General features: G+C 43.9%; 1 protein-coding gene across 1 annotated transcript in view; it reads right to left on the reverse strand.

Moving 5' to 3' along the window:
- LOC128561963 (antigen WC1.1-like) overlaps window positions 1-19,313 on the reverse strand; it is a 137,695-nt gene extending 118,382 nt beyond the window's left edge. Inside the window, exon 1 of the mRNA XM_053556610.1 lies at window positions 19,241-19,313. Coding sequence (XP_053412585.1) covers window positions 19,241-19,313 — 73 coding nt within the window. The remainder of the gene's footprint in view (window positions 1-19,240) is intronic.
- Window positions 19,314-21,356: the final 2,043 nt, after the last annotated feature.

Here is a 21,356-nt window from a genome sequence, read left to right on the forward strand (position 1 = left end):
CTAGCTACCATGTTGAAGAACTTTAAGAAGGGATTTGTAGGTGACTATTGGGTTACTGTGGCACCAGGGAAGCTAAAAAGTCTTTGTGAGTGGGAATGGCCCTCATTCGGTGTGGCATGGCCATCAGAGGGAAGTTTAGAGAGGTCCTTAGTGTCTAAGGGATGTCACTGGAAGAGGTGGTCACCCTGACCAGTTTCCCTACATTGATACCTGGTTACAGCTAGTAGTGAACCCACCACCTTGGTTGAGAGGACAGGTCGCGACCGTGCTAGTAGCACAGGGACAAGAAGAGAAAATGCTTTCCACCCATCCTAGAGTAGTGGTGCCAAAGATACTGGCAGACCCCATGTGGGATGACCCCCTAGACAAAGTTCCACTACCCCTGTACAGAGAGACTGCAGGCACTACAGCACCTGAGGAAGAGATTCTCCCTCAAAAACAGATTGAGCCATTCCCAGGCACCCCTTGTGCAAAGAAAGGAAAGGTCCCAGGAGGTCCACCCCCACTTAGCAGCTGGACTATGACCTAAACTGGGAGTCCAGATGCCCCTCCAAGAGACTAAACACACCAGAGTGAATGAGGATGGGCACATGGTCAAACAGAGAATAATGATCTTTCAGCCGTTCACGACCACAGACTTACTGAATTGAAGGCATCACACTCCTTCTTACACGGAGATGCCCCAGCCTTTGGTTGATATGATGCAGACCATTTTTCAGACTCATAACCCCACATGGGAAGATTGCCATCAGCTGCTCATGACCCTCTTTAACACAGACGAGAGACGCCATGTGATTCATGCTGCCTCTAAGTGGTTAGAAGGGAATTCCCCAGATGGGTTCCAAAACCCTCAGGAGTATGCTCAAGTCTGGCTTCCTAGAGAAGACCCCCAGTGGGACCCAAATGTGGCAGAGGACCTGGCACGCCTAACCCAATACCAGAAGGCATTGTTGTAGGGGCTGAGGAAAGGAGCACAGAAAACTAGTAACTTAGCCCAAGTGAATGAGGTCCTCCAAGAAAAGACTGAGAGCCCAGGCCAATTCTATGAGAGGTTATGTGAAGCATTTTGAATGTATACCCCTTTCAACCCTGAGAGCCCTGAGAACCAAAGGATGGTTAATATGGCCCTAGTTAGCCAAAGCACCAAGGATATATGGCAAAAACTGCAGAAGCAGGAGGGGTTTGCAGGTATGAACACCTCACAGGTTCTTGAAAAAGCCCACAAGGTCTTTCTGAACTGGGAAGCAGTGAGCCATAGAGAGGAAGATAGGCACATGAAACAGAGCTGATCTCATAGCCACAGCTCTGAAGGGCATGGGGGAGGGGGAGGATCTCCCTCCCTTTCAAAGAGAACAGGATCAAGGAGTGCGAGGAAGTAGAGAACCACAGGTAAAAGGGCTCCCCTTGTGGAAGGATCAGTGTGCAATTTGCCAAGAGGCAGGGCATTGGAAGAACAAGTGTCCCCAGAGGCAAGGAAATGCTGAAAATCCTGGGAGAGAAGTGACAGACCTGGAAAGGCAGGAAGCCTCTACAACTTAGTGAGAGAGACCTTACTAGACTGAAGGGGACCAGACTTGGTCGCCCCAGAGAGTCCATGGTCTGAGTAAGGATTGGGGGCAAAGACATTGACTTTCTAATTGATACTGGGGCTGAACGCTCAGTGGTCACCCAGCCAGTAGCCCCTCTGTCAGACTACAGAATTGATATGATAGGAGCAACTGGGGCCACTACTGAACAAGACTTTTGCCTCCCTCGAAAGTGCTCCATAGGAGGCCACGAGGTGACTCATCAGTTTCTCTACATGCCTGACTGTCCTTTCCTGGGTAGAGACCTTCTAGGAAAATTAAAAGCCACTGTCTCTTTTTCTGATCAAGGAACTATGCAGCTACAACTGCACGAACCAGGTCTGGTGCTATCCCCTCAAGAAGAGGAGTGGAGGCTATTTGTAACTGAGCCAGGGGAGGGACCCAGGCCTAAGCTGGCCCAGTGGTAGCTGGGGGTCTGGGCAGAACCCCCCAGGGCTCACAGTGAACCAGCCACCGGTAATAGTAGAGGTAAAGTCAGGGGCAAGGCCAATGAGGCAAAAACAAGACCTAGTGCCCATGGAGGCCTTGGAAGAGATCCAGGTACTGCTTCAGAGACTTGAGCAGTTTGGCATAATCATACATTGCCAGTCTCCCTGGAACACTCCCTTGCTCCCTGTGCAGAAGCCTGGTACAAAGGACTACAGATAAGTGTAGGATTTGAGACTTGTTAATCAGGCAACTGTAACACTGCATACTACGGTGCCTAATCCATATACTCTGTTGAGTCTGCTGCCAGCAGAATTCAAGAGGTTCATTTGCTGGACTTAAAAGATGCCTTTTTCAGTATAAGGTTGGCTCCAGAGAGCCAGAGGCTGTTTGCCTTCCAGTGGGAGAGACCAGACACAGGAACTGCCATCCAGTACAAATGGACCAGTTTGCAACAGGAGTTCAAAAACTCACCGATGATTTTTGGAGAACTGCTGGTTCATGATCTCCAGAAATTGCCGGCTGAGGAATTAGGGTCTGTGCTGCTCCAGTATGTGGATGACCCCTTCTTAGGGCACCCTACCCGGAGGGCTGCGCCCAAGGCATGGACTATCTTTTATGACATCTAGAGGTATATGGCTGTAAAGTGTCTAAGTGGAAGGCCCAGATCTGCCAGCAGCAAGTACATTATCTAGGATTTACTATCCAGCAGAGGGAGAAGAATCTAGGCATGGAACAAAGGCAGGTCATTAATCACCTCTACGAGCTGAAAGCAACTTCAGGAATTCTTAGGTGTGGTAGGCTTTTGCCACCTTTGGATTCCCAACTTTGCCAACTTGGCAAAACCCTTGTATGATGCAACTAAAGGAAAGGAAGGAGAGCCCTTAGAAAGGAAAGGAGAACAAGAACATGTCTTCTCCCAGCTAAAGATGAAACTGATGACTATACCTGCATTGGAGCTACCAGTCTTGGCCAATCCCTTCACTCTATATGTCTCAGAGAGAGAAGAGATGGCTATGGGTATGTTAACCCAGCTGGTTGGGTCCTGGCCAAGGCCTGTAGCTTACCTCTCTAAGCAGTTGGATGGAGTGGCAAAAGGATGGCCACCATGCTTACAGGCTCTAGCCGCTACTGCTCTCCTTGTGCAAGAAGTTGATAAGCTGACTCTAGGGCAGGATCTCAGAGTGAAAGTACCTGATTCTGTGGTCACTTTAATGAACAGAAAGGGATATTTATGGCTCTCTAATGCAAGATTAACTAAGTACCAAAGCTTAATGTGTGGCAATCCACACATAACAGTAGAAGTATGTAACATACTGAACCCAGCCACACTTCTTCCAGTCAGTGGAAGAGAGACTGAGCACTACTGTATGGAAGTTATAGATAATGTGTATTCTAGCAGACCTGACTTGTGTGACCAGCCTTGGACTGATGCAGACTGGGACTTGTATGTAGACAGAATCAGTTACGTGACGGTGCAAGATGAGCAGCAGGCTGGGTATGCAGTGGTTACCTTAACAGAGACTGTAGAGGCTATCCCTACTCCAAGGAACATCAGCTCAGAAGGTTAAGTTAATTGCCTTGACTTGAGCCTTAGAACTAACTAAGTCAAGGGAAAAGTATGAATATCTACACAGACTCCAAGTATGCTTTTCTGACTTTCCAAGTGTACAGGGCATTGTACAAGGAGAAGAGACTATTAAATTCTGGGGGAAAGGCCATTACGTATCAGCAGGCAGAAGATACTTCAGTTGCTAGAGGCAGTATGGAAACCCAGGAAAGTGGCAGTGATGCCCTGTCATGGATATCACCAAGATGCTTCCACCATAACTAAGGGGAACACAAGAGCTGATACTGAGGCAAAAATGACTGCCTCCCAGCCATACCATGTGTTGCAAGTGGCTTCCCTCATTCTGTGGGTTCTGGAGCTCATCCCTATCTTCTCCTAGGAGGAGAACAAATGGTTGGCAGCACAGGGAGGCAGGAAATGGAAGGAGGATGGATAAAGATGCCAGATAGACAAGTAGCAGTCCCTCAGCTTCTAGGAGTCATGGTAGTAACAGCCATGCATGAGAGCACTCATCTGGGACAGGAGTCTTCGGTGAAGTTGCGAGTCTGGTACATCTCCCACTTGGCAACCCTGGCCAAAACCATCAGTCAACAGTGTGTCACCTGCAGCTAGTTCAACACGCACCAAAGACCAATGGTACCCCCAGGAATCCAGTCATATGGAGTAACGCCCTTCAAAGACTTCCAGGTAGACTTTACTGAAATGTCCAGATATAAAGGGAACAAGTACTTGCCGGTGATGGTTTGCACCTATTCCAGATGGGTAGAAGCATATTCTACCCATACTGAGAAGGCAAAATAAGTCACCTGGCCACTCCTGAGAGACATCATACCACGTTTTGGGATCCCGCTATGGATTGGATCAGACAGTGGGCTGGCATTCATCTCCAAATTAGTCCCAAAGACAGCAAAAATCCTTGGCCATCACCTGGAAACTCCACACAGCCTACTGCCCACAAAGCTTGGGAAAGGTGGAATGCATGAATAGAACTATCAAAACAAGTTTAGGGAAAGTGTACCAGGAGACAAACTTACAGTGGGTAAGCACACTGCCCTTGATGTTATTTAAGATTCAGTGTACCCCCACTTAGAAAATGAGATTCTTGCCATATGAGATCTTATATCATAGGCCACCCCCCTTACTACGAAGCTTGCCAGGATCCCCCAGGGATTGGGAGAGGTGGAGTTGAGGAAGCAATTGCAAGCCCTGGGAAAGGTGGCAGAAGCAGTGTCAGGATGGGTGAATGGGAGATGTCCAGTTAGTTTGTTCTTCCCTGTGCGCCCTTTTTCCCCAGGAGTTATGGTGTGGGTTAAGAATTGGAATGTGTTTCTCCTGAAGGCAAGGTGTAAAAGCCCTTAAAACATTATCCTGACCACACCTATAAGATAGCAGAAATTCCTGTCTGGATCCATTACAGCAGAGTGAAACCTGCCATGGAGCCAGGGGAGGGGCCACCCCCACCTAAGAGGAGCTGTACCAGTAGGACATGATAGCAGCAGCCGACCCTGCATTCCCACAGTTTGGACTCCCCACCTTGATAACTCCCTGACCCTGGAAGGTCACCTTGGACCTTTACAAACCACTTAAGTGTTTTGCAGAAAGTGGCAAGCCCTGCTCCAGTCACATTCTGGGAGCTGACTGGTCCATGCACAGCCGAAGCATGAGGATCTACATCATCTTGGGACTGTTCTTTATTGCATTCACGTAAACTAAGTGGACTTTAGTTTGTGATATAGAAAATTGTAATCAATGTATCCATAAGGTAACCAAGATAGGCCAGAAGGTGACAACTGTTCTATTATTTTATAGTTACTATGAATGTAAAGGGACTCAGCAAGGAACTTGCTTATATAATACTACTCAATTTAAGGTGTGTGACCCTGGGAATGGCAGAACCATGTTTGTTAAAATCCCTCAGAGCCACCCAATAACTACGAGTTTACTATCAGAACAGAATCAGTAGGTTGGAGAGCTGAGAGGGGACTTCTAGTACAGAAAACTCGAGACCATAGAAATCCAACCCAGGTATCCCTAAAATTTGACACACTGTCTTATTTTCGGGGAAACAGGGTAGGGAAAAACAGAAGTATCTGTGCTTTATAGACTACCCATGTGCTGAATGTGCATACTGGTCATGTGTAATAGAAGATACCTGGGATACGAAAATGATAGCCAAAAAGAGTTCATACTAGAAAAGGAGGAAGCACCAGCTGATTGCACTACTGAAACTTGTAACTCTTGATTCTAACTCTAAGAAATCCCTCAAACCTTAAGTGGCAAAAGGACAAGTCATGTCTTTGAGAATAGATGGCACTGTCTTGGACCCAATATGTCAGTTAAGGGTCAGCAGGCAGGTTGCCTCCTGTCAGGCCAGTCGGGTGGCTGTTTACCATACCTTCTGTGGTGAAATGGAGCAACCTGTGCCACCTCACTGCCAAAGAGTACAGAACAATTAATTATTCTTCCAGTTGGCTGAAAATGTTGCACAGTCCTTAAATGTAACTTCTTGCCTTATACGTGGAGGAACTGATGGGAGATCTGTGGCCATGGGAAGTAGAAGAACTTACTCCCACTAAACCTAACCCAGATATTGCTCCATACCAGAGAAACCTGAACGACAATGTGTGGATCCTGAAGGCCCCAATTATCAGACAATATTGACTAGCACAAAGTGAAGGGAAAAATCTCACTATGCCAGTATGGCAGCTACATTGCCTAGGTCAGAGACTGTACAATGCTACTACTGGAATAACTTTCTGGTGGGGATTGAATCAGACAGAGCTAAATCCCCCAGACTGGTTCCCCAAACTCAGAGATGCCTAGTGGCATCTAGGATTCTCACGAAACTGAAGTGCTCCTCAGGGAATGTATTGGACTTGTGGGGATAAAGACTATGCCCGGTTACCTGATCACTGGACTGGCAGTTGTATCATTGCCTTTATAAAGCCCTCTTTCTTTCTACTGCCCATCAAGACAGGAGAATTATTTGAACTTCCAGTAGCCACTCCTTAGGAAAAAGTCCAGCGGTGGCATCAAGACTTACAAATAGGGGAGTGGAAAGATGATGAGTGGCCCCCAGAGAGAATAATACAATATTATGGGCCAGCTGCATGGGCAGAAGATGGGTCATGGGGTTACTGGACCCCATCTATATGCTAAAGGAATGTATGAAGAAGACCCCAAAGGCAATCACAGCAATAACAAAAATAAATCAATGGAACCTGATCAGGATAAAAAGTTTCTGCACAGCTAAGGACACTATCAACAAAGCAAAGAGACAACCTTCATAGTGGGAGAAGATATTTGCTTGATATGAATCTGACAAAGGGCCAATAACCAGAATCTACAAAAACTTCAAGCAGATAAACAAAAAGAGCAAACAATACCAATTAAAAACTGGGTAAGAACTTAAGACTCTGTCTCAAAAAAAAAAAAAGCCAACAATGTTAAACTAAAAAAAAAAACTGGGTAAGAGACATGAACACAATCTTTTCTCATGAGGACAGATGAATGGCCAGCAAACTCATGAAAAAATGCTCATCATCTCTAATTACTAGAGAAACACAAATAGAAATCACTTTGAGCAATCACTCCAGTGAGATTGGCCCACATCATAAAATCCTAGGACAGATGCTGGTCTGGGTGGAGACAAAAAGGAGCCCTCAAGCATTGTTGGTAGAATTGTAAACTAGTACAGCCTTTATGGAAAGAGGTATGGCAATTCCTCAAAGAACTAAAAGTAGACCTTCCTTTGATCCTGCAATTCTATCACTAGGGATCTACCCAAACAGGAAAAAAAAGTCATTTTATCATTTGAATGTTTATAGAAGCCAATTTACAACCACAAAGATGTGAAAACAACCCAAGTGGCCATCAGCACATGAATGGATAAATTGTGGTATATGCATACCATACAGAAATACTATTCAGCCATAAGAAAAGATAGAGATTTTATAGCTCTTGTTATAACCTGGGTGGATTTGGAGAACACTTTCCTGGACCACAAGTATTGAAAAACAAGTATCCCATGTACTCAATACTAATTTGAAACTTGTATATTAACAAAAACATGTTCACATGGAGGCACAACTCAATTAAATTCAAGAAGAGGGTAGCAGGGAGGGGCTTCCACTGGTTCCTAACTACTGCAAATAGTGTACAGGGATATGGCATGCTTCCTAGGTGAAAGACACACCTACCACTTGGAATTTACCTTACAAATTCTTTTTTTTTTTAACATGTTAGATTTTATTACATTTTAAAACTGTATGAAGAGCACATGTTCACGAGTTTAAAAATACAAGGGTAATATAGAGTGTTAAAAAAGAAATACAAAATGAATCCGAGGCATAAAACAAAAAAATTTTCATTCTATAAATCAAAATAAAAAGGTATTTTGCACACTAAAAAAACTTACTTCAATATATTAAGAAGTCTTTTGATTAGGATTACAGCACAAGACTTTCTTCACCTATTCATTTTTTTTAATTAAATCATAGCTGTGTACATTAATGCATTTATGGAGTACAATGTGCTGGTTTTATATACAATTTGAAATACTTTCATCAAACTGGTTAACATTGCGTTCACCGCATTCACATTCTTAATTATTGTGTTAAGATATTTATATTCTACACTTAGTAGATTTGACATGTACCCTTGTAAAATGCACCATAGGTATTCATTAACACATCAGTCTCACCACATGGAGGATGGATCATTATATGACCTTACTGGCCAAGGCAGGTAACTAAATATGTGGGGATATGGTACAATGTCTGTGAGGTATCACAATAAATAAGTACTAATGGTATTGTAATTTTGTTTTTAAAAATAACAGTCCTTATTTATGGACATATTTATTTAAAAATTCCTGACAAAATTTTATGCCTAGAATTTAATTCGGGCACATGGAGAAGATGAGAAAAGATGGGAATATAAATGAAACAAGATGAACCAAGTAGGGGCATGGGCAAGATGGCCAACTAGCAGCATTGTTCATCAAATGGTCCCAGCCAGAGCGGGGAAACTGGACTGAAGTGAACTTGGGGCATGTGAAATTTGGGGGGGTGGGATGGCGAGGAGAAGAGATTAAAGCATTCAGCAATCCCACTGTGACAAACTGTGAGGATGAAGACTAGAAAGAGGAAGGGAGAGGGGAGAGAACACTTGTGGATAGAGCAGACTAGAAGGAGCTGAAGGTGAACAGAAGGTTAAGGAGGACCCCGCCCCATTCAGGGGCTATCTGTGAGCAGCAAGCCACAGGAATTCTCACCCCACAGGACAGTGCAAGGAGTGACCAAAGGCCCAGCTCTCCTACACCTAGGAATATCCTCCTCTGGGTCCCCTCCTGCCGGCAGAATAGTGAGCAGTTTTGGCTCCAGCCAGCTAGTGACCACAGCCCATCTCTCTTTTTCTTTGGTTACCAGACAGAGTGCCCCCTTTGGGGACCTGCTTCGCTCTGCACCAGTGAGTCAGGAATGCTAGCCCAGCTGAGACAGCCTGGAAGGGCTACTCCATCCCCAGGCACAAGAGAGGTAAAGAGACTTTGGCCCCCACCCAGCCCCCATAGCCACTGCAGAAGCAAGAATTGCAGAGGCCACTTTGTCTCTCACCAGCATCTGCTGAAACAACTGCCAGGGAACTGACAGGGGCCGGCGGGGGGTGGTGGGGGGGTGGAGGGGGTGAATCTACACTATGTGGTTCAGTGGATTGGGAGTGCCCACCCTTGCCACTGGAGGAAACTGTGACTCAACTAGCCTGCCTCCTGCTAGTTGGCATCTATCCCATCCTATGGGGTGGTTTAGAACACCATTTGCACACTGTCCCTGGCAGGAGAGAACCTCCTGGAGGTTACCCCCAGCTCTACCCCTACTGGCTTAAGAAGGGCAAGCCTAGCCTCAGGCAACCCCACTCTGGGAAATCCTTGGAGGCATACCACAAACTATAGATTCCCCTCCCCCAAACACAAAGCCATGATATTGTGATCAGTTGCTGGCAGGGCTGATATTTTCTCAGGGACAGTTTGGCTCACTATTTGTGAGCCACCCCCAGCATAGGAGCATCCACTGAAGGTCCTGCCCCCAGCCCCAACCCACCCAGCTTACAGAAAACAAGGTAGGTCCTCAGGACCCCCACACCGTGCAGTCCTGAAAAGCAGCTTTGGGAGGCTGTGTGAAGAAAAGGCCACAGGAAAAAGCAGTCATTCATTTAAGCACCTAGTGGTGAAGAGGAGTGGTGAGCTCCATATCCTAAGGCCTCTGGATCTGATTCTAGCCTGCCAGTTTTCGTTTCTAAATGGCCTTAAAACCCAGCTGAGTAGGCAGGGCGCAGTGGCTCATACCTGTAATCCCAGCACTCTGGGAGGCCGAGAAGGGTGGATTGTCTGAGCCCATAGATTCGAGACCAGCCTGAGCCAGAGCTAGACCTCATCTCTAAAAATAGCTGGCGGAGAGCAAACCCCAGAGAGCCCTGGGCAGCCCCACCACCGCCACAGGCCTAGTTACCATCACAAATCCAGAGGAGCCGTAGCAGCCAGCCCTAGTCACCATCATCGCAACCCTGAGCAGCAAGGCCAAGACCCAGCAGCCGCCACCCTGCCCTCAGTGCTGCTGACACCAAGCCTATAGGGCACGGTGGCCAGGGCAGCCTTACATCTGCGGTGCCTGCCAGCAGGACATGAAAGTCATCACAAGGAAGGTTTTGTGAACAGTAAAATGGTTCACTGTAAGAAACGAATATTGTTTCATCAACAGGAATGACACCACGGAAGATGTATTTGTACACCAGACTGCCATAAAGAAGAATAACCCCAGGAAGCATCTTCCCAGTGTGGGAGATGGAGAGACTGTGGAGTTGGATGTTGTTGAAGGAGAAAAGGGTGTGGAGGCAGCAAATGTTATAGGCCCTGGTGGAGTTCTAGTTCCAGGCAGTAAATACGCAGCAGGCTGTAACCATTATAGGTGCTACCCACACAATTACTAGCAGAATTACCAGAATAGTGAGAGCGGGGAAAAGAACCAGGGATCAGAGAGTGCACCTGAAGGCCAGGCCCAGGGATGGACAGTGCTCCTAAAGGCCAGGCCCAGGGATGGAGAGTGCTCCTGTAGGCCTGGCCCAACAATGCCAGCCCTACTGCAGGTGAAGGTTCCCACCTTACTACATGCGGAGACCCTATGGGTGTCGACCACAGTGTTCCAACCCTCCTGTGCAGGGAGAAGTGATGGAAGTGCTGACAACCAGCATGCAGGAGAACAAGGTAGACCAGCCAGACAGAATATGTATCAGGGGTTATAGACCACTATTCTGCAGGGGCCCTCCTGGCCAAAGACAACCCAGAGAAGACCCCAGTGAAGAGGTAAAGAGAATCAAGGAGATGAGACCCAGTCAGCAGCCACCTCAACGTCGGTACCAATTACTGACACAGACACCCAGAAAACCCTAAGCCACAAGATGGCAAAGAGAAAAAAGCAGCTGATCCACCAGCTGAGAATTCATCAGAGGCTGAGCAGGGCAGGGCTGAGTAAATGCCTGCTCACCATCTCTACCATCTTCCAGTCATCCAACAAGAAGAAACAAATATGAAATTCCAGCAATAAGAAAGGAACAAAAGATCAGAGCTGAAGACCTTAAGTGCCTGCTTTTTGCCCGTTGAACAGATAACTAGAACTATCTACATTATCTATGCAGCATGGGGTTTTTATTATTTTTACCTAAAGAAGTCTTTTTTGGTAATAACAAATGTGTTTAAAAAAAAAAAAAAAGCCTGGTTTTTCTAAATAGACTTTAAAAGTTTTTAAATTGTTTCATATCTGGTCAAGCTGAGATTTTTAAGAACTTCATTTTTAATTTGTAATAAAAGTTTACAACTCGGATGTGGAGAGAAAAGGAACACTTTTACATGCTGGTAGAACTGCAAACTAATACAAGGAAGTATGGAAGGAAGGAAGGAAGTATGGAGAAACCTCAAAGAACTCAACCTAGAGTTCCCGTTTGATCCTGCAATTCCATTACTGGGCATCTATCCAGAAGAAAAAATAACATTTTATTATAAAAACACTTGTACTAAACTGTTTATCGCAGCCCAATTTACAATTGCCAAAATGTGGGAACAACCTAAATGTCCTTCAACCCAGGAATGGATTGGTAAGCTGTGGTATGTGTATACCATGCAATATCATTCAGCCATAAAAAAATGAAGATTTTGCAACATTTGTACTAACCTGGATGGAGGTGGAACATATTATTCTTAGTGAAGCATCACAGGAATGGAGAAGTACGAATCCTATGTACTCAATTTTGATTTGAAGACAATTAATGACCCGGTGGGGCATGGGGGAAGGGGAGAGCAGACAGAGAAGGAAGGAAGGGGTGAGGGAAAGGAAAAGAAGAAAAAAAAACAAGAAAAGAAAATAGTGACTAATTTTCACATAAATCGGTTCCAATTTTGACCAAAGTATATTATTTAAACATTAATTTTTATCTCAACTTGTTAATATGTTGTTTAGGATATTGTATCCTCATTTAAAAGTGACATATGTTTGTAATTTCTCCTTTATAATAATATATTTTCTCCAATTTTAATATCAGGTGTACCCAGATCAAGTAGAATGATTTTGATGTATTTCTTCTTTTTCTCTTGTCTGTAAGATTTAGTATGATCTGTTTTTTGAAATTATCTTTTACTTTTATTTATAAATATTAGTTGTTTATATTTTTGTTACTTAAAAAAAAAATAAAAAGAAGTTAACTGATGACTCCACACTGAATCTCAGAGTCAAAGCATTCTATAATAGACATACTCTTATTTGACAATGTGAATGTAAGTTACTTTCTTACATTATTATTATTATTATTGCTTAATATTTCGATTTAGCAATTGTCTGATTCCTTTTCTGAATGTATTTATGTTCGTTCGTTCTTTACGAGGTTTCTGTTTTTAGTCCTTATCTTAAACATTGTTACTGTTTGTTTTTTTTTTTGGTTTTTGGCCGAGGCTAGGTTTGAACCCGCCACCTCCGGCACATGGGACCGGCGCCCTACTCCTTGAGCCACAGGCACCACCCGTTATTGTTATTAAATTTTAAGTCTTTTTAATTTTGTGAAGGCAAAAAAATGGAAACCTAATTAACACATGTATATGTAAAAAATAAAAAATAAATAAATTTTTAAAAGTTTACGACTTGATTTTTTTTTAAAAAGTCAACAAACTGTTAATAAAGGTCTGTTAATAAAGGCACCTGTTAATAAAGGTCTTAAATAATTTTTTTTTTTTTTTTTTGTAGAGACAGAGTCTCACTGTACGGCCCTCGGGTAGAGTGCCGTGGCGTCACACGGCTCACAGCAACCTCTAACTCTTGAGCTTACGCGATTCTCTTGCCTCAGCCTCACGAGCAGCTGGGACTACAGGCGCCCACCCCAACGCCCAGCTATTTTTTTGTTGCAGTTTGGCCGGGGCTGGGTTTGAACCCGCCACCCTCAGCATATGGGGCCGGCGCCCTACTCACTGAGCCACAGGCGCCGCCCTTAAATAATTTTTTAAAAAATACAAATAGCCAGGCATTATGGCAGGCACCTGTAGTCCCAGCTTGGGAGGCTGAGGCAAGAGAATCACTTGAGCCCAAGAGTTTGAAGTTTCTGTGAGCTATGATACCACAGCACTCTGCCGAGGTCAACAAAATGAGACTCTGTCTCAAAAAAATAAAATAAAATAACACTCGGCTGAGTGAGCCAGGTATACAGCAGTGGCTGCTTTGTTTCAGCTGGTTCTGGAAAGGGTGGGGCAAGCGCCATATCCTATAGCCTCTGAAAGTGGCATCACCCAGCAGATAGGTGTGCCTCCTGGGAGTTGCCTAAGAGTCGCAACTATAATATCTCTCAACAACAATTTAGGGACACCCCAAGATTCTAGCTTAATAATTAAAATACAATAATATAAAATAAAATAAAATGAATTGAAAACACACATGGGGAGAAATCAGCAGAAGAACCCTAGCAACACAAAATATCAGAGCAGATCAACTCCCACAAGAGAGTACAAGGGCGATACAGTTGAAAATACCATACATAAAGAAATTATCAAAATGACAGAAATGGAATTCAGAATGTGGATAGCAAATAAGATGAATGCTATTAAAGAGAAAATGGAAAAAGAAATGCAAAAACTGTCTTAAGGTATCAATGAAATTAAAGACAGAGTAACCAAGGATCTGGACATAATTAGGAAGGATATGGCAGAGCTTCAGGTATTGAAAGAGACATTTAGGAAGTTTCAAAACACAGTAGAGACTCTCAGCAACAGAGTAAAAGACTGAGAAGAAAGAATCCAGAATTCAAAGACAAGACTTTTCAAATAACTCAATAATTCAAAGAGGCAGAAAAGAAGGCAGCAAAAGCAGAGCAATCTCTTAGCGAGAAATAGGACCTTACAAAGTAAACAAACATAAATCATAAGGACTCTAAAGAAGAGAGTCCTAAAAGCAAGGAAGCTATACTTCAAGACATCATTGGAGAAAATTTCCCAGTAATTGTGAGAGACACAAAAATACAGATACTAGACAGTTACAGAACTATAGGATGACTCAATTCAAACAAAGCATCTCCTAGATCAGTGACTTTCAACTGGTGTCCCAGGGCACAGTAGTATGCCATAAGAGGATCTTAGGTATGCTGTGAAATTTTTTAAAAATCATTAATTAAATTATTTTCAAAAGAAGTCCAAAGCACAGTAAGTATATTCCTTTTTTTTACTCTTTTTTTGATCAACATAATTTATCACAAGTCCATAGTGATCAAAACAGCATGGTATTGGCACAAAAATAGACATAGACATTTGGAACTCAATAGAAAACCATGAGATGAAACTAACATTTTATAACCACCCAATCTTTGATAAACCAAACAAGAGCATACACTGGGGAAAATAATTCCCATTCAATAAATGGTGCTGGGAGAACTGTATAACCACAAGTAAAAGACTGAAACTGGATCCACACCTTTCACCACTTAAAAAAATTGATTCAAGATGGATAAAAGGTTTAAATCTAAGAACGAAACAATAAAAATCCTAGAAAAAAGTGTGGTAAAAACTCTTGAAGATGTTGGCCTGAGGAAAGATTTTATGAAGAAGACTTCCGTGCCAATTGCAACAACAACAAAAATAAATAAATGGGACGTAATTGCTGAAAAGCTTCTGCACAGTTAAGGATACAACAATCAAAGCAAATAGACAATTTTCAGAATGGGAAAAGATATTTGTATATTACAAATCTGACAAAGGTTTGACAACTAGGATGTACAGAGAACTCAAATTAATCAACAAAAAAAGATCTCACAATTCCATATACCACTGGGCAAGAGACACAAACAGAACCTTCTCTAAAGAGAGCACCAGTCCCATATGCTGGAGGTGGCGGGTTCAAACCCAGCCCCAGCCAAAAAAAAAAAAAACTGCGCAAATAAATAAATAAATAGCAGTGAAATCTTTAAAAAAAAAAAAAAGAAGAAGAAGAAGACAGACAAATGGCTAACATATGAAAAAATGCTCATTGTCCCTAATCATCAGAGGAATGCAAATCAAAAGCATCCTGAGATTTCACCTTACCCCAGTAAGATTAGCTCACATCACAAAGTCCCAAAGCTGCAGATGGTGGCACAGATGTGGAGAGAAGGGAACACTTCTACACTGCTGGTGGGAATGCAAACTCATACAGCCTCTTTGGAAAGAAGTTTGGAGAATCCTCAAAGAACTCAAATTTGATCTCCCATTTGACCCCACAATCCCACTACTAAGCACCTACCCAGAAGAAAAAAATCATTTTATCGTAAGGACATTTATACGAGATTATTTATCACAGCTCAAATTATAATCACCAAAATGTAGAAACAACCTAATTGCCAATCATCTCAGGAATGGATGGACCAGTTGTGGTGTATGCATACCATAGAATACTACTCAGCCATAAAAAAAAGATGGTGACTTCCCATCTTTTGTATTAACCTAGATGGATTTGAAATATGTTCCTCTTAGTAAAGTATCACAGGAATGGAAAAGCAATTATCCAATGTACTCAATACTAATATGAAGCCAGTAGAGGACCTTATGCATGCCCACACAGGAGAAAAACTCATTTCAATACAAGTTGGGGACAGGGGTAGCAAGGGAAGGGGAGAGTGAGGGAAGAGTGGGGTGCTCCCACTGAATGGGCATGGTGTGGGGGTGTTTGACTCACCTTTTGAGGACAGTCCATAACTACAAGAGGGACTCTACCTAATAAATTCAAATATTTTGACCTGGTTGTACCCTCACATTAACCTGAAATTTAAAAAAACAAACAAACAAAAAACAGTTTAGAACTTGCTAAAAAAAATAATAATAATAATAATAAAAAGTTGATGTAAGTGAATGCAACATAAGTATCTGCTGGTAGTAGTAGATGAAGAGCTCTAACATAAATCATGACAAAAATGACAAACGCCTTGAATTAAAAAGGACAAATGTCATGACCAAGTAATTCACAAATAGAGCATTAAATTGGTAGAAATAAACTGCTTTTTGCCCACAAAACTGGCTAAAGTTTAATAACTTTACAAAAAGCCAAGATTGGTGAGAGAATGTTGAAACTAACATTCTCATACAACATTAAGAGTAATAAAATTTAGGGCAGCGCCTGTGGCTCAAGGAGTAGGGCGCCAGTCCCATATGCCGGAGGTGGTGGGTTCAAACCCAGCCCCGGCCAAAAACTACAAAAAAAAAAAGAGTAATAAAATTTAGTGCAAGTATTTCTGGTAGGCAATTAATATCTATGTGTCAAAGGCTTTAAAGGTATTCAAATCAGACTAGACCCGGTGGCTCACACCTGTAATCCTCACACTCTGGGAGGCCTAAACAGGCCCATTGCTTGAGCAAGAGCAAGACCCCTCTCTACTAAAAATAATAATAATAAAACAACTAGCTAGGTGTTGTAGGAGCCTGCAGTCCAAGCTACTTGGAAGGCTGAAGAGGATTGAGCCTACAAGTTTGAGATTGCTGTGAGCTATGAAGTGGCCATGGCACACAACCCAGGGCACAGAGTGAGACTGTATAAAAAACTAAAACAAAACAAAATAAAAGAAAAGAAAAGGTATTCAAATCCTGTAAAATAATAGTTCCACTTTTAAAATGGTATTAGGAGAAATAATCATGACTGGCCTTGAGTTGTAAAAAGAAGTTCAGAACAACTTTTTTTTTTTTTTTTTTTTTTGAGACACAGTCTCACTATGTCGCCCATGGTAGAGTGCTGTGGCATCACAGCTCACAACCACCCCAAACTCTTGGGCTTAAGTGACTCTCTTGCCTCAGCCTTCCACGTAGCTGGGACTATAGGCACCCGCCACAACACCCAGCTGTTGTTCTTCTTGTTGTTGTTGCAGCAGTTGTCATTGTTGTTTAGCTGGCCTTGGCCAAGTTCGAACTCACCACCCTCGGTACATGTGGCCAGCGCCTTAATCACTGTGCTACAGGAGCCAAGCCAAGAATAACTTTTTTTTTCTTTTGACACAGAGTCTCACTATATTGCCCTCAGTAACACAGTGCCGTGGCAACACAGCTCACAGCAATCTCCAACTCTCGGGCTTAAGCGATTCTCTTGCCTCCGCCTACCAAGTAGCTGGGACGATAGGCGCCCACCACAACTCCCAGCTTTTTTTTGTTGTTGCTGCTGCAGTTGTCATTGCTGGTTAGCTGGCCCGGGCTGGGTTTGAACCCACCACCTTCAGTATATGGGGCTGGCACCCTTCCCACTGAGCCCCAGGCACCACCCAAAGAACAACTTTTTCATAATAACAAATACATCAAAACTAAATTCCAAACACCAATGATTAGATGAGTTTTGTCATGTAATGAAATTATGGAAGGAATTAAAATTTTCTTTATTATCCCTGTAATAGTAGTTTTATAGTACTGTAATAAAATATTTTAATCTGTAAATAGTTATTAATATAGAAATTGTCCAATATATATTGCTAATTTTTCAAAACAGATTACAAAATATTATATACTGAGTTATCCAGTTTGATGTAGCCTATGTTTTTGTGTATAATGGAATAAAGTGTATTTGAAGGAATAATTTCTTTTCATGGATTTCGCAGTAGAGATTTCTGTAACATGTGTCCTGCTCAGAAATCATGAAATGCTAAGAAATGCCAGGCTGCAGTTTCAAAAGGAACAAAGCCAGTATCATCTGACGTAGAAGAATAAATTTTTGGAAGGTAAAACTGAACGGGGTTGTATCAGGGAAAACAAGAAGAATGCTCCCTTCCTTGCTTTTTAAGTAACTATTGAGGAAATTTCCTACATCTTTCCCAGTAAGAAGAAAGGGGCTTGTATGGGAAGACTCACTGTCTCTCACCATCCTGGCAGCAAAACCTACCTCGACCCTTCAGAGCCAGCAAGAGAAAAATTTCCACTAACATTCGGCCAACACCAGAGGAGCAAACCCTTGGTAGGTGAAGCTTCCCAAGCAGAGTTAGGGGACGGAGGGACAATAGGAGGAAGACAGTGAGCATTGAGAGGAGACAGGGCTGTAAGGAGTCCCAGCCTGGACTGACACGCAAGTCTGTAAGAGCTCCAGGATGAAGGCCAGACTTTCTACAGCCCAATAAATCCCTGATACCTGCAGGCCTCTGAGTCAAAGGCTCATTGGTAACAAGCTTGCAGGGAGGGAGAGAGGATGCATGAGAGGGAAAATGCCCCTCATAGAATTGATATAAGAGCTTAGGGAATGGAAAGACCCATCCAGACCCTGGAAGTCAGGAAACAATCCACAATGACTAGAGCAGTGACTGAGGAAATAATATAACTGGTGCTCTCAGTAAATCTCTATAAGTAAGAGGCTCCCATGGCTGAAGTTCTTCTATTCTGCCAGAGAGTTGGAAGGAATGCCGCCAGAAAGTAAAGCCTCTCTCAAGGCCCAGCCCTGAGCAGACACTGCAGTCAGGCAGAGAGGAGGCCACAGACTGAGGAGGAGAGCCCGAGAGAGGCAGGCAGGTGCAGGGTTATCTATGATCTGGTTAGGCCTGACACGAGGGACCTCTGCCTATCTTCAACACCTGGGTTCACACACATAGACCAGCCCCCAGCCCAGCAGTGGGGGGCACGGTACACCTCACAGACCAACGGACTCAGTCACTTCTTGGCAGTTCCCCTGACAACAGGCCTGGTATGCTACGCACGTGCCTCACATACTCTACACACAGGAGTGTAGCCTAAAGAACCTCAAATGCAAAAAACAGAAACCCTGACAGGCAGTCCTCTCCAAGGCGGAGGGAAACAGGCCAGTGGATAGAGGGTGTGAGCTGCAGCTGGGGTCAACACTGCTCCTTCCCACATGCTGGGAGCCACCTGGCACTGAGCAGAGGCTCCCTGAAGACAAGGGAGACACTGGAAGGACTGACACTGACCCGACCCAATCTGGAGCCAAATATCATTTCTCTACAAATTCTTCCACTGTGACCAGCAGACACCTCTCAGGAGAAGAACCAATATTTACAGCCACTGTGGCTCCTCTTTGGTCAAAAACACATGGTCTGTGTTGAGGGCTTGACTCCACACCTGCAGGAACTCTTTACCAAGGTATCCCTGACTCACTGTCGACCTCAGGAAAAGAGAGGCAACTCTCACCTTGGGCACCCAGCAGAGTGCTGAGGACGAGAAAGCAGAGTCCTTGTAGAAAGAGATATCCACTCAAAGCCATCTTGACTCCCATGTCATCAGGGTCATAGCCCACACTACAAATAACCCTGTGAGTGTCAGGACACTCAGAGGTCCACAGCAGTGGGAGGGGACATGAAGACACGTCCCCTACATCCTCCCTCCTGAGAGCCAATAGGGACACCTTCTCCCATCTCAGATTTATCAGACTTCATCTGCTGCATTCTGAAGCTCAAACACCAATTAGATTCTGAACCTTCAATATCTCCTTATATGAGCAGCACAGCCCTCTGACGTCATGCTTCCTTAGGGCCCTGAGAACTGGCCTCCGTGATCCGGGCTGGTTCAGAAAAGCTACATCCCAAATCTAGGGCCGCTTTATCTTCCCCAAGGGCCCAACACTGGCTGGTGGACTGTGAGATCACTTGGGGTCAGGATGCTGTAGCCATTAGATGCGTCTGGTATAACCAGACCATAATTCTTCCTGTGACTGAGCTCATGGCTGAGGCAGAGAACCGAGAGGAGGCTTGAAATGGACAGTGAGCACCAGTCAGCACACAGTGGGGACCAGCAGCTTAGAATGTCACAGGTGAACATGGAGGGAATGAGGGGGAGTCACCCAGTGGTGGGAGTGCTGTGCTTATTCTTCCCTCACTCTCCCCTTCTCGCAATGATCTGGAGTCTCGGGGTCTGGAGCCCAGTGGGTTCATAACAAGGGGTTTTGTCAGAATCTAACTTTCCCTTCTCAGGGGTCTCTCTTAGCACACAGGATCACTCTGCCCAGCTCACACAAGCCACCTGAGGCCTCACAGACACAAAGAGGGGGTGCAGCCTGCAGCATATGGGAGACCCAATCTTTTCTGCCCAGACCACAGTCCTGTCCTAAGACCTGCTAATGATCAGGGGCAAAAAGTAGCAATACTCTCTGCCACCTCTGCACACCCACCCTTCGTTATCCCAGAGAGTCCCTCCACCTGCTCATCTGGTGCAGGGTAAAGTTTGGCCCCTGATCCATCTCATCCTTGCTGTCTCCAATACATATACTCATCCTCTTTTCAGTTATACTGGTGTTACTGTTGGTAAAAGATTACTGTGTTCAACAGTAAACACTAAAAATGTTAGGAAGACATTTTTCACATGAGGGAAAGAAACGAGGAGAGAGATAATAACAATTGCTCATAGGGTATGAATGTTCACTGAGGTAAAATCTGGGCATTACTGGATGCAGCCCATAACACACCATTAGCATTCAACCCAGCCCATATTTGCTAAGCATCTACCCACACATGTGCATATAATTACAGCACATGGGCACAGAATAACACCAAGACAGACGCTACTCCTAAGTGTCAGAGGTTTACAGTCTAGATGCTAGTAGAAGCTGTTATGCAAATAATGAGATAAAAGTTACTTAACAACAGATGTGGGAAAGCTACAAAGGAAAATGCTGTGGGTAATGGGTGGTTATAATGTGGAAGAAACTGCAAGGAAAGTCAAACCAGTCAGGGGAGCCTTTTACTGGGAAGGGACACTTAAGCTGACACCTGATGTATGAGTTGGAGTTTATAATGAGGGTCCATCAACACATACCATGCCTCTCCCTACACCCTGTCACCCCTGGTAACTGCATCCTCTGAATTTTTGTTGAAATTCTATTCTTTTACTTCCTACTCTTGCTTTAAACATACTTGTCCTTCAACTCATCAATGCCTCTACTCCCTTGAGTCTCTTGCTCCACTACAGGTAGACTGCACTGAGAATTGGTGAAAGAATTAAAGGTTGGATCACCAAGGGTTATCTTTTAGTTGACTGGGGCACAAAGACGGAGAGCCAGCCCTGAAGGCACCCAGAGTTTGAGGAAACTAAGCTCTATTATTGAACTTGTTAAGAGGAGTGAGCCAGACAAGGAGGATGGTAGAATCACCATCTTCCTCATGGTGCATGTGTAAAATGAGAAAAGGAGCAATGCAACTCAACCTGCCCTTGTATTTCCAGGTTTCACTGTCCGTCAGGACTTCCGACAGACCAACACTTTGGTACAGCAGTGGGATTGGAGATTTGGCAACTTCCAGCCAGAAGAAGTCTA

Source organism: Nycticebus coucang, chromosome 12 (genome assembly GCF_027406575.1).
Source record: "Nycticebus coucang isolate mNycCou1 chromosome 12, mNycCou1.pri, whole genome shotgun sequence".
NCBI lineage: Eukaryota > Metazoa > Chordata > Mammalia > Primates > Lorisidae > Nycticebus > Nycticebus coucang.